The 14,722-nt window shown below is 43.4% G+C and overlaps 1 protein-coding gene across 1 annotated transcript; it reads right to left on the reverse strand.

Moving 5' to 3' along the window:
- Positions 1-914: 914 nt before the first annotated feature.
- Positions 915-13,612, reverse strand: lztr1 (leucine zipper like post translational regulator 1). Its single transcript, XM_014160799.2, has 20 exons — positions 12,998-13,612; positions 12,797-12,859; positions 12,628-12,684; positions 10,560-10,639; positions 10,361-10,469; positions 10,161-10,244; positions 10,012-10,069; positions 8,114-8,253; positions 7,745-7,949; positions 6,737-6,781; positions 5,861-5,971; positions 5,571-5,663; positions 5,055-5,150; positions 4,453-4,651; positions 4,001-4,170; positions 3,598-3,881; positions 3,192-3,341; positions 2,902-3,007; positions 2,706-2,786; positions 915-2,163 (listed from the first exon to the last, which is right to left on the reverse strand). The coding sequence occupies exons 1-20, from the start codon at positions 13,285-13,287 to the stop codon at positions 2,047-2,049; spliced, it is 2,538 nt and encodes an 845-aa protein (XP_014016274.2). The 5' UTR covers positions 13,288-13,612; the 3' UTR covers positions 915-2,046.
- Between the last annotated feature and the right edge of the window lie 1,110 nt (positions 13,613-14,722).

The following is a 14,722-nucleotide window of genomic DNA, read 5'->3' on the forward strand; positions in this document are numbered from 1 at the left end:
GCCTAGGTTGGTGATTTACTGCCCTCTGGAGGGTGTTGTTTGAACAGGTATAAAGCCTAGGTTGGTGATTTACTGCCCCCTGGAGGGTGTTGTTTGAACAGGTATAAAGCCTAGGTTGGTGATTTACTGCCCCCTGGAGGGTGTTGTTTGAACAGGTATAAAGCCTATGTTGGTGATTTACTGCCCCCTGGAGGGTGTTGTTTGAACAGGTATAAAGCCTAGGTTGGTGATTTACTGCCCCCTGGAGGGTGTTGTTTGAACAGGTATAAAGCCTAGGTTGGTGATTTACTGCCCTCTGGAGGGTGTTGTTTGAACAGGTATAAAGCCTAGGTTGGTGATTTACTGCCCCCTGGAGGGTGTTGTTTGAACAGGTATAAAGCCTAGGTTGGTGATTTACTGCCACCTGCAGTTATGGAACGTTTGCTCATGAGTCTAATTAATTGGCTAATGACCTGGATGGAATTATGTGAACCTTAACCCATAAGAAGACCTATCCAGTTGACTACTTCAAAATGATGTGTCCTCAATGACGATGCCCATGCTAAAACAGGGTTTTGGGCACTTGGGTTCTGTATCTATCTCTATGGGCTAAAGGCAATATTGGTTGCGCACTACTGGCAGCCGGTGAGCAAGAGATACATTGTGCTAGAATCAAGTCAGTCTCTTTTCTACTTATGTTTCAGGTCAGGAACGGGTAGACACAGTACACAGCAGGAGAAAGAGAGACCTAGTAGTTAAACTGTATAAATGTTTTTCTTCAAAAAGTGTTCTCCTTTAGATTGTTGCTTATTGGGGTTTTGGGAGCCTTCACAAAATTACTGATAATCTCCCTCATAGCAAAACAACAATTGAAACAATGCTAACCTATTATGGGTGACAAGATGGGGTGTACGCTAAGTATACAGACTAATTGATGAACTTCATATAGGTCATTTATTAAAGCTTTGAGTACACGGCACCAACATGAACAAACATTTGACTTAGCAGCATGTCGTCATAACTAAAACGGAGTATTTGAGTGGGCTTATTTCTGCAAACTGTACAGCCGCTGCTGGTTCAGAGACTGAGAAATATAGGCCCTTGTGTTTGCCAATGTTAAACATCCATTCAATTCCTATGTTAAACAAAACATGGTTCTCCCAAGCTTAGATAAACACCACTCAAGTACTAGACATGCCATAGCTAATCTGAAACCATCTTGACCGCAAAGCAGAGGGGGGAAATACTTAGCAACTAATTCAGGGTGTTCATTGAATGGCTAAGGGAAACAGAATCCCCTCGGAATAATGACCACTATGTCTTAAACACTTTGTAAAATGTATTTTGTAATAGTGCAACCATAAATAATTATTCTATGATAGATACATATACAGTATGTACCAGTGGAGGCTGCAAAGGGGAGGACGGCTCATAATAATGGCTGGAACGTAGCGAATGGAATTGCAGCAAAGACATGGAATCCATGTTTGATGAATTTGATACCATTCCACTGATATCGCTCCAGTCATTACCACAAGCCCGTTCTCCCCAATTAAGGTGCCACCAACCTCCCGTGGTATGTAGTCTTACTATGCAGGAGAATTCAACTTTCTTTTTTTTTTACACCACTTCTGAAATTAGAAGATGAATATATGAGGAAATAAGTAGATGAAAAGGGTACTTATAAACCATGCTAACTGAAATCAGGCTAACTGAACAAGGATGAACGGAAGGTTACTTCATGCTAGCGCAATCGTGAAGATCAGCATTCTCAAGCCTGGCCCAGATGTACACATTCAGGTGATCATCTTCCAATAAGAGAGCTGATACAAGGTAACCCAGCATAGATACAAATTGACATTTAGGACAAGGTTGAAGAAATGCTATGTAAGGCCCACTGTAACGTATAAGGCAGTGGCTGCTAGTGGAAGGAGAAATGGGGAGGGGGCAGGGGAGTCCGTCCTCCCCACTTCTCCTTCCGCCAGCCTCCACTGGTGTAAGGGAATGACTAAAGAGGGAGGGAGCAGACACGGAGGGCTTCGTGAGGGAGAAGTGAGCAGCCTGGTCCTAGATGTCGGAGCCCATCTCTGCACACTGCTTGTCTGATATGTGTGAGGCAAGAGACTCGATGATGTCCAGCAGCAGCAGCTGGCTGAGGGACCTCAGGTTGGGGAGCTTGGACACCTTCAGGAGGGAGGGGGAGGGGGGAAGGAAAGAAGCAACAAATTAAAGAAAACTGTCATGATCAAACAAAGACTCAGGAAGAGCAAAGTTGTCGAGCAAAGCCAAAAGAGGGAGTGAAAAAAAATAGCGGCTCAAAACAGAGAAGTGCAAAACTGAAAACCCTGACGAGTAAGACATTACCAAGACAACTGCGGGCCGCATGAAATCGGCATGCGGGCCGCATCTGGCTCGAGGGTGGCAAGTTTGAGACCCCTGGCGTAAAAAAAGAGGAACGTAGTATTTCGCTTGGTTAGTTAAGACAAAAAGATATTCCCAAATGGCACTGTAAGGAGAGCCGACAAGCGTGAAGGATAAGGTGCTTGGACTGCGTGCTTGGCTGTAAAATGTCTCTTCTCTAACCACTGTGTAGAGAGGAAGACTGGGGTAATCCATTTGGGAACGGGGGGGGGATTCCCCACAGAGTTTCCCCTCAGGGGCTTAGCTTAGCTGTGGAGTGGGAGGCAACACGCCCCCAGGGCTCCGGACACCAGTAGCCCACCCACCTTGATGAACTGGTGGACGATGATGTGCAGGCAGTGCTTCTTCATGTCCCAGGCCTGGGTCTTGTCCGCCGCCTCCAGGATCTGAAATGAAGGACACGGAACTGAAGGGGGATGAATGCGGCACACACTAACAGGATACAGCTACAGGCTAGATTGGAACACGTGAGCGGGGATTAACGTTGTGGGTGCAGTATACCTGGAGGACGTTCTCCACCGTCACATTCATCTCCAGGTTCTGCTTGCAGTAGGCCTGTAGCCTGTTGTTGGAGAAACCATAGTAATATGGCGCTGCGAACAGGTAGCTGTTATCAAGAGTCAAGGCCGTCATTGCACACAAACATCAGTACCGTTAAGTGATAGTGTTGCCACTTTTAATGACACAATATGCGTGTAGCATTGTACAAATTGGCTCCCCCATAGTATTGGACACTATAACAAATGAATGCGGAAGATGCTGGCCACGTATGGGCCGAGTGGGGAGGATACAGAGAGTCTTCCGGAGGCATGTTAACGTCGCCGTAGTAGATATAGCGGAGCATGGACTCGAAGGCCTGCTTGCTGGGCACCATCTCCCCGATGGAGATGTTCACCTGGCCGTCCTCGGGCATGAAGGAACGGAACATCGCCTCAAAGTAGCTGTCCAGAGAAAAGAGACACATCAGCCCCATATAGAAGCCTGCACACATACAAACGAATGCACACGCAGTCAGGGAAAGTAACTCAACACAAATAATCAATGGGATTCAGTGGGATTCAAATAGACCTGGGTCGTGTTCAGTAGGGCACGAGACGTTACCGCAACAGTTTTGCAATGGGGGGAAAAATAATCAGTTAGGACATCCATGTCAAAACGTTTCTCCCCACTGATCACAGCCCTGTACAGTGACAGTACCTTGAGCGGGCGGCTAGTATAGCTTTATGGGCGGGCCGCGGGTGTCCGTCCAATAGCAGGACGATGTCACAGAAGTCCAGGCCGCCGCCCTCCAAGTAGGCCTTCATGTCCTGCACCAGGGAGGTGCCGATGTCCACGGGCTGATCCGAGTACACCCTGGGGGGAGGCTGCTGCTTTCGCCGGACTATCTCCACGATCAGAGGGGTGGACAGGTGCTCAAACTCCTTGGTCATGATCACCTGGTTGAAGTGAGTCTCCTTCACCACAAAGTTAAGACAGTGCTCCTATGGTGGGACAGAAGAACAGGTCGTGTGAGCGATAGATTACTGACAGAATCATTCTTTTGCTAATGCTTGATTTTACAACCTGGAATTAGCAAAACCCTCTTTTACGGTCGTCCTACCTTGAGCTGATCGAGTTGCAGCTTGTTGGCTTGTTCGCACACGCTCAGAACGTTCTGGAGGTCCACCGACGCCTCGATGTACTGCACACACAGCTGCTCCAGCCGCGACAGCTTGAAGCTCAGAGCCAGCTTGTAGACATCCATGATTAGCAGAACATCCTGGACGTGACCTGAGGAGAGTCCAAGAAAACATCGACATTTTAGTAATTTGCAGAGGATCTTAAAAAGAGGTTCCGTATGCAGTATGTGTGAGGGTAAATATTTCACTAATCCCAAATCGATCCCCTAGCTCTTACCCCCTGTGCACTCCTGTTGACCTGAGAGGAGTTGCTGGGTTCAAGCAATATGGTAATTTCTCCACCTTGCCTTCTGATAGGGGTGCCCTGGGGGCTGGGAGCTAAGGGTTGATTTGGTTATGAATAGGTATGAGGAAGCGGTGGGTGAACTCTGACCTCTGCGCGGGTACTGGATCTTGTCTGTGTACAGGAACTGCATCAACACCTCGAAGGGCTGGGCCTCGGCCTCTCTGATGTGCACCTCCAGCATGGGTTGGTTCCCCGAAGCCCTGGTGCCCCCTGGGATATCCCTGGGACCTCCGGCCCCTGCTCCCTCCTCGCCCCCCTCCTCACTGTTCTCCTGTTGTTTAATCCTCTGCACACAGATATAGGACACTTACTACCAGTCACTACTTCACGGGCCAGTTTCCCAGACATATTAAGCCTAGTCCTGGACAAAAAAGCCCTTTCAATGAAGGTTCTCCATTGAAAAGGCTTTGTAGTCCAGAGCTAGGTTCAATCTGAGTCACAGGAATCAGCCCCATGTGTGTTACATTCAAATAATTAGGAAATGGTCGTCCCATTGGCTCAGTGAGTTAAGGGCATGGTGCTGGCCACACCAGCAATGTGGGTTCAATTCTTGCATGGACCACATGATACTGAATAATGTTGACAGTTGTGTAAAGTGTGTGTGTGCTCGACCATGTCATTATATAATGGTAGACTGACGACTAAAGCATGACGAAGGTGAGAAGAGGACCCAAGCGCTCTCCACTGACCTGTCTCTGTCTATCCCGGGCCTGCAGGATCTTCTTTCTCAGCCACTGGCATCTTGCAGTCACGATGGCAATATGACCAAGGACTCTCTCCTCCCTCTGCAGTCGGAGAAAGAAAAGGGAGTGAGAAAGAGAGGAGGTCAAAATAAAGAGGGAAAAAAAGAGAAAGGGAAGCAGAAAGCTGGACAATCACTTAAAAAGCAGCTGATCCACCTTTGTCCTCTACGAGGCAGGGTCGTGTTCATTAGGGCATGCAACAGGAAACGTTTTAAAACGTTTCGCAAAGGAAGACGAAAATTAGCATTTCTTATTAGACAAGTCCTTGTTCCAGTCCGTTGTTTTTTTGTTGTTTTTTTGCATTTGCATTTGGTGCCTACATACAAATCATTAAAATCCAGACAGAAAATATTTACACAAGAAGCAACCTAATATCACATGGTCAACCTCTCAGTCCTTTAGTAAGTTCACCATTCTACCATTCTGTCTCCCAGCAGCACGTAGATAGCTGTGAGGACCCACCTCTCCCAGGATGAACTCCACATCGCAAAACTGACGGTTCTCAAACAGCTTGCCATAGTCCTCGTGGAGCGTGCACTTTGGGTAGCAAGAAAACTGACGGAAAAGAATAACAAAAGTTCATAAGGGTTAATATGGGTAGTGAGTGACTAAATAGTCCTATTTAACCCATTTAATTTTCTTCAATCAATACTTCGATTGTTCCCATCATGCAGAGCAACACAGTGACACGTAGGGTAGCTGATTGTGTGTTTTGACCTTAAAAATGTTTTTCAACTCCCACAGACGCCCACCTGGAATCTGTACATCTCCCCGCTGCGCACATTATTGTCCACCGTTCCCCCAAAAATGTACATGGCATCCTGGATCACAGCGGCCGCATGGAAAAGTCTTCCACTGGGCATCTAGAGGGAGAGACAGGATGGGCGAGAAAGAGGGAGTGATTAGGACAGCATGGACAAACGAGACCCCCACTGGTTTAGCTGAAGATCCCTTCAAAATGACTAGAAAGAGAGGAAAGCGGATGAGGTCAGTTCGTGGTACAAGAGGCAAGAGATGCAATGGCTTTTTTCTCCTCAGCCATGTTTTAGAAATCCCCTAGGTCGTGTTCATTAGGCACCAAACAGAAGAAAACTAAATGAAACAAGGAGGGACTACCTGACCTGAACATTTTTATTTTCCTTTGCACAACGTTTTAAAGCGTTTTTGTGACTATGTGCCCTAATGAATATGACCCAGCAGTTAGTGGCTCATACCGCATAGACACAGGTCTATAGGCAAAGGAAGATCCAAGGTGGACAATCAATTAGTCTATGGGGTTTTTGGCCATAACTTATTATTTTGCTCCCCAATTATGCGCATGCCTAACCAGTGGCTTGTTGAGCTATTACATTCTGACTGTATACACAATGATGTTCTTAAAGCTGCACTCCGTAGATTCTTTTTTATTTCCTCTGGAGCTTGTTTGTTTCTGTTTTTGAGTACTCAGAAGGGAGGGTATGTGCGAGGAGGAGAAGAAGAACCACCCAGATTGGCTTAAATCAAACAGAGGTTGTTTTTTGTGTTTGTTTTGAGCTGCAACTGTATGGAGAAGAAAAGCTACGGGAGCTTACAAGACGAGAGAGAGCAAACAGAAAGAGACATTTTCTATTTGATTAAAGATATTTTACCAGGATTGACCCTTGAGATGAGGTCATCTCGTTTCCAAGGGGATCCTGGAAAAGGTAGAGAGCAGTGGGACTTCAAAACATATACATGTAAATCAATGGCACAAACGTAATGGATGGTATGCAAAAATATGCACATATCTTAATGGAAAACTCCACCCAAAAACTATCTTTTGGTATTTGTTTAATTCGTGCATTGTTGATATAGTACCAAAATGTTTTGTATGTCAGCAATCAAGTTTTCAAGATATATAACTTTTAATATAGAAATACAGCCGGTATGATGCATTTTGCACAATATGATGTTGCGTTTTGCGTCATACAGGCTGTATTTCTGTATTTTGATATATAACCAACTATAGAAAACTTGATTGCTGACGTACAAAACATTTTGTCGACTATATCAACAATGAACTAATGAAACAAATACCAAAAGATCATTTTTGGGGTGGAATTTTCCATAATCTGAAGTTATGTCAGCAACTCTGATACACTCCCACAGTGATTTATTGAGACGCACACAAAGTTGTATGTTAGGTGTGCGTCTCAATAAATCACTGTGGGAGCTTATTAAAGTTGCCGTCTTTTTTCCCTGCTTGCTATGCAACTCATCTCTCTAATGTTCTGTAGTATTGGCAGCCCGATCAATACAGACACATGGGTACCTCTGACATCAAATTAGGGCTACGTCCAAAAATATGACAATCCACCCGACAATGCAAACATGCCACATTTTCACTTCTTTTCGGGTATAGAGAATACATTACAACCCCTAGGCACTTCTGGACATCTGAGATTATTTGATAGGTTTAAGCAATATAGAGAAAATTCCACCTAGCCCCTATCAGAGAGCAAGGTGGAACTAATCCCAAATTGCTTACACCAATCATATTCTCTACAACTGCACGGGGGTAGGGGCTAGGAGTGGATTTGGGAATGGGTTTAAGACTAATCAGTACTAATAACTAGGGGCCCTACTCGGTGACCAGTGGACACCCGCTGAGCACATACCTCGCTGTCCAGGCTGGGCTGGATCACCTCCCAGGTCTGGGAGTCCACGTCGTAGGAGTGCAGCTCGTTGGGCAGCGTGTTGTCGGCCGCGCCTCCAAACACGTACAGGTGACGGTCGAAGGCCACCATGGTGTGGCCATAGCGCCTCTGGGGGGGCGGCGGGGGGGAGCCCCGCAGCAGGTGTTCAGTCGGGATGCGCGTCCACCTGGGCGAGACCGCGGGAGGATCGACAAGACAGAATCTCGGTCATCTGACCCTCGGACATCATCAGCACAAGCTCTCCCCTCGTAGTGTCATTAAATGCCTCTCTTTTGTGTCTACTCGTTCAGAATGGCTTTATTAACGTTCAGTCTGATCTGGCTTACTCACATGTGGCCCTTGAACTCAAACTGGAAGAGGTTGTTGGTGATCTTGGCTCCACTCTGGCCGGAGAACACAAACATCTTGTCCCTGCACACGGCTACAGGGAAGTTGCAGCAGGAGGGAGGGATCTCACCGCTCTGTTCAATCTGAGACACCACAAAAACAGAAATGACATCAGCATTTGCTTTCCTACGCATTTTTTTGTTGTTGCCATGTACAGTGCCTTCGCAACATAATCAGACCCCTTGACTTTTTCCACATTTTGTACCGTTAGTCTTATTCTAAAATGGATTATATATTTTTTTTAAATCCTCACACACAATATCCCATAAAGACAAAGCGAAAACAGGTTATTTGACATTTTTGCAAATTTATTACAAATAAAAACAGAAATACCTCATTTACATAAGTATTCAGACCCTTTGCTATGAGACTTGACATTGAGTTCAGGTGCATCCTGTTTCCATTGATTATCCTGGAGATGTTTCTACAACATGATTGCAGTCCACCTGTGGTAAATTAAATTGGACATGATTTGGAAAGGTACATGCCTGTCTATATAAAGGTCCCACAGTTGACAGTGCATGACAGAGCAAAAACCAAGCCATGAGGTCGAAGAAATTGTCCATAGAGCGCCGAGATAGGATTGTGTGGAGGCACAGATCTCGGGAAGGGTACCAAACATTTTCTGCAGTATTGAAGATCCCCAAGAACACAGTGGCCGCCATCATTCTTAAATGGAAGAAATTTAGAACCACCATGACTCTTCCTGGAGCTGGCCGCCCGGCCAAACAGAGGAATCGGGGGAAAGGGACCTTGGTCAGTGAGGTGACTAAGAACCCGAAGGTCACTCTGACAGAGCTCTAGAGTTCCTCTATGGAGATGTGAGAACCTTCCAGAAGGACAACCATCTCTGCAGCACTCTATCAGGCCTTTATGGTAGAGTGGCCAGACGGAAGCCACTCCTCAGTGAAAGGCACATGACAGCCCACTTGGAGTTTGCCAAAAGGCACCTAAAGATTCTCAGAACATGAGAAACAAGATTATAGGGTCTGATGAAACCAAGATTGAACTCTCTGGTCTGAATGCCAAGCGTCACGTCTGGAGGAAACCTGGCACCATCCCTACGGTGAAGCATTGTGGTGGCAGCATCATGTTATGGGGATGTTTTTCAGCGGAAGGGACTGGGACACTGGTTAGGATCGTGGCAAAGATGAATGGAGCAAAGTACAAAGAGATCCTTGATGAAAACCTACTCCAGAGCGCTCAGGACCTCAGATTGGGGCGACGGTTCACCTTCCAACAGGACAACGACCCTAAGCACACAGCCAAGACAACGCAGGAGTAGTTCCGGGACAAGTCTCTGGATGTCCTTGAGTTGCCCAGCCAGAGTCTGGAACTGAACCCGATCTAACATCTCTGGAGAGACCTGAAAATAGCTGTGCAGCAACGCTCCCCATCCAACCTGACAGAGCTTGAGAGGATCTGCAGAGAATGGGAGAAACTCCCCAAATACAGGTGTGCCAAGCATCATACCCAAGAGTCTATGCTGTAATCGCTGCCAAAGGTGCTTCAACAAAGTACTGATAAAGGGTGTGAATACTAATATAAATGTGATAATTTATAAATAAAAATAAACTATCCAGAATTTCTAAAAACCTGTTTTTGCTTTGTCATTATGGGGTATTGTGTGTAGATTGAGGGGAAAAAAATGTTTTAATCAATTTTAGAGTAAGGCTGTAATGTAACAAAATGTGGAAAAAGTCAAGGGGTCTGAATACTTTCCAAAGGCACTGTATGTATATGCATTATGTGTGGTTGGTTGCGTTTCTATAATCTTGAGTGTGCTTGAAGATTCTCCTGTGAGTGTGTCCCTTTGCTAAGAGAAGGTTCTGCATAATGACCTCCTCCCAACAGGCATGCTCTCGGTCCTGAAGACTGATGGTCCACATGTCATTTAACCTGCAGGTAGGGAAAACCATGAAATCAGTTATCTTTTTATGTAAATATCAGGACATTATCAATAAATATGACAATTGTCAAACAAACCTACCTGGCATTTCCATCGTAGCCAGCAAATATCCATAGCTTATCACTGTACACTGTGGCACCATGTGCTGACCTGGCCACAGGCAAACTGAAATATAAACAAAGACATGATTACACCACTGCTTGAAGCAATATGACGGACTAAGAGGTGATATATTTTGGTAAGCACATGTATATATTGTACTTCCCTATATCATAAATTACCTGCCCTCCACTTTCCACTCCGTCCACTGTCCTGTTGCAAACTTGTACTCAAAAAGGTCATTTTTGTTTTTAAGATTGGAGTTTGAGTAGATATCGCCAGTGTAGCCCCCTGAAAGGTTAAAATACAAGATTAAGGCCATTGTGGACCACATGTAAAGTTAGACGAACACAAACTGGCAGGCAGTGAAGAAAAACTCACCAAACACAAACATGCTGCTGCCATACACCACGGCAGAATGGTGATACCTGGGTGCAGGTGGCGTGCCGGTGGTGAAGGCTCTGGAACACATTCAGTTTGTCAGCCCTCAGTTCAAATATGATGGATCTTATAGAACAGTATCGTCAGTGTCATGTACAATGCCATCAGAAAGTATTCATACCCCTTGACGTATTCCACATTTGTTGTGTTACAGCCTGAATTCAAAATGGATTAAATATCCCCCCCCCATCTACACACAATACCCTACAACGGCAAAGTCAAAACATGTTTTTAGAAATGTTTGCAAATGTTGTGAAAATGAAATACAGAAATCTAATTTACCTAAGTATTCACATGCCTGAGTCAATACTTTGTAGCAGCACCATTGGCAGCGATTACAGCAGTGAGTCTTTCTGGGCAAGTCTCTAAAGGTGCGTTGCACCAACATGGAATAATTCTTAAACTGGGTTAAATCAAGGTTTATCTATTAATCTTATTGCACCAAATTTGAAAACTAGTTTTAAATTAAATCATTCCTGTAATCTAAGTTTAGTTTTCACTTTAAACCAAGACTCATTTTTAGCCTGTTGCTCAAAGAATTTTTGTAAAAATATAAACTTAGATTGAAGATTAATTCTAAACTACCACTTGAGGTGGTTTAACTGATAGAATGGCAGCATATCTCCTGTGGAGAGACCAAAACAAGAGAGACTAATTAGAGACAGGTTGAATCCTGTTGAGTACACCTGGATTGTGCAACATTTGCCCATTATTCTTTTCAAAATTCTTCAAGCTCTGTCAAATTGGTTGTTGATCATTGCTATACAACCATTTTCACATCTTGCCATAGATTTTCAACTAGATTTAAGTCAAAACTGTTACTCAGCCACTCAGGAACATTCACTGTCTTCTTGTGTTGTTTTGGATTTGCCCCAAACATAACACTTTGTATTCAGGACAAAACGTGAATTGCTTTGCCACATTCTTTGCAGTATTACTTTAGTGCCTTGTTCTAAACAGAATGCATGTTTTGAAATATTTGTATTCTGTACAGACTTCCTTCTTTTCACTCTGTCAATTAGATTAGTATTTTGGAGTAGCTACATGGTTGTTGATCAATCCTCAGTTCTCTCCTGTCACAGCCATTAAACTCTGGAACTGTTTTAAAGTCCCCATTGGCCTCATGGTGAAATCCCTGAGCGGTTTCCTTCCCTTGAGTTAAGAAGGACACATGTTTATTTGTAGTGACTGGGTGTATTGATAAACCATCCGAAGTGTAATTAATAACTTCACCATGCTCAAATGGATATAAAAACTAAAAAAATCCATAGGTGCACTTTGCGATGCATTTGAAAAGGTCCCTGGTCTTTGTGGTTGAATCTGTGTTTGAAATTCACTGCTCAACTGAGGGACCTTAAAAATAATTGTATGTGTAAGGTACAGAGATGAGAGTCATTTAAAAATTATGTTAAAACACTATTATTGCACAAGAGTGAGTCCATGCAACTTTTATTGGTCACATACCTGTGTTTAGCAGATGTTATTGCAGGTGTAGCGAAACGCTTGTAAAAATGTCCCGGCTGTATGTAGTAACACAAATCATTTTCTGGGCTAATAATGTGAGAAATAATACATAAAAAAAAAAAAATACTGCAAAGTTTCCTAAGAGCTAGAAGCAAGGCAGCCCTCTCTGTCGGCACCATCCCCCTATGTGACTTGTTAAGCAAATGTTGACTGCTGAACTTATTTAGGCTTGCCATAACGAAGGGGTTGAATGCTTATTGACTCGAGACATTTAAGCTTTTCATTTTAAATAATTTGAGAAAAAAAATCTAAAAACATAAAACCACTTTGACAATATATATATATATATATATATATATATATATATATAAAATGCCATTTAGCAGACGCTTTTATCCAAAACGACATACAGTCGTGCGTGCATACATTGTGTGCAGGCCATTGACAAAAACATCTCTTAGGCTGTAACAACAAAATGTGGAGGGGTGTGAATACTTTCAGAAGGCACGGTATATTTAAAGGAATTGATGAAGGTGATTCTTACCGGCACCATGAGCAGTCTTTCACATCGAAGCGCAACAAGTCATTCAGCATGTTTTTCCTGTCGGAAGTTAATAGGGGCTTAATTAGATCACTGAGGATTTCCACACGACCCCAACATTGCAATGAAACCATGATATGAGACATGAATATGTGACTCAAACATGTCTTACCCATTATCTCCCCCGAATACATATATGGCATCCCTGTATGCCACAACGGTGTGCTTGCTGCGTCTGCAGAATTGAAAATGTTTTACATATGGAACTATCACAATGGTCACACCAGCAATCACAAGGAATAGCCTAACAACATTGTCGTCAGCACCGCACTAGCTACAAAGAAATATGTAATGACATTAGCTGTCAACTCACCTGGCACCGACAAACTCATCACACGGTGGGAGCCTTCTCCAGCGATGGACAGTCTCGAATGGGCCGAAATTAAGTGTCAAATATTCCACACTGTCCGAGCAGCTATGGTCGAAATCAACACTTGGTGCAACTTTGGTGGATTTACAAGACATTGTTACATGACCATCACATCCAACCAATCTCTTCTTAGCTGTCCATAGCAAGACCGTGCCCTCTAGGTCAAAAGCCACCCACCCTGGGATTATGCTGATACAGTTACTAGATGAATTTGCAGATACACTGTTTGTCATTCAGTTAGCTAAGCTTTCCTTTCATTTTAAAATCGTCCTTTTTACTGGCGAAAGGGCAACCAAGAATAGGCGATGTAACTTAGCTAACGTTACCCTAACCGGCTAGCTAGCTAAGCTAGCTAGTTAACGGCCACTGAATAGCCAGCAACCTACAAATAAATACATCGGGATGATAAATCTTTAATATGTTCCCCTCTATCTAAAAAAAAAAAAAAAAAAAAGAATACTCCTACAATGTATATACCATTAATATCTATCTTACCAAAAAGTGGCATTTACTAGCTACAACAATCGTAATGTTTTTCTTGCAGCAAAACAAAAAGTGTCACAAATCGCCCACGCCCCTGAAATTGTTGCTGGAAGTTGTAGTTTATACAATAGAGTTTCTTATACTTCCCAATTTATCTTGAAATGTATTAGAACATCATTTCCCATGAACAACAGAGTCTCATCCATTGGCTCTCAATGGGGAATATTTAGCCAATCACAGTAAGAAAGTGAGTTGCTCGCTTGTCTCTTTGCTTTATCCGCACGTCATCATGTGTGGTAGAAAATGAAACGTTTTTTTCCCCAAGTACTGCACTGTACATACAGTACGTTCCTCTGGTCTATGCCTTCAGAAAGTATTCCTACCCCTTGACTTAATCCACATTTTGTTGTGTTACAGCCTGATTTCAAAACTGATTAAATATGTTTTTCTCACCCATCTACACACAATACCTCATAAAGACAAAAACATGTTGTTTTTTAAAATTTTTGCAAATGTATTTAAAATGAACATAAATATCTAATTTATATAAGTATTCACCCACCTGAGTCAATACATGTTAGTATCACCTATGGCAGTGATTACAGCTAAGAGCTTTGCACACCTGGGTTGTACAATATTTGTACTTTTGTTTTTCAAGCTCTGTCAAGTTGGTTGTTGACCATTGCTAAACAGCTATTCTCTTGTCTTTCCATAGATTTTCAAGCTGATTTAAGTTAAAACTTTAACTAGGCCACTCAGGAACATTCAATATCTTCTTGGTAAGCAACTCCAGTGTATATTTGGCCTTGGGTTTTAGGTTATTGTCCTGCTGAAAGGTGAATTTGTCTCTCAGTGTCTGTTGGAAAGCAGACTGAACCAGGTTCTCCTCTAGGATTTTGCATGTGCTTATCTTTATTCAATTTTTTTAATCCTATAAAACTCCCTCGTCATTAACGATTGCAAGCATACCCATAACATGATGCGGCCACCACCATGCTTGAAAATTCGAAGAGTGGTACTCAATGATGTGTTGTGTTGGATTTAACCCAAACATAACAATTTGTATTCATGACATAAAGTACATTTCTTTAGCCTTATGGTGAAATCCATGAGAGGTATTCTTCCTCTCTGACAACTGAGTTAGGAAGGACGTCTGTATCTGTGTAGTGACTGGGTGTATTGATA

The sequence above is a fragment of the Salmo salar genome, chromosome ssa20 (assembly GCF_905237065.1).
Source record: "Salmo salar chromosome ssa20, Ssal_v3.1, whole genome shotgun sequence".
Classification (NCBI taxonomy): domain Eukaryota; kingdom Metazoa; phylum Chordata; class Actinopteri; order Salmoniformes; family Salmonidae; genus Salmo; species Salmo salar.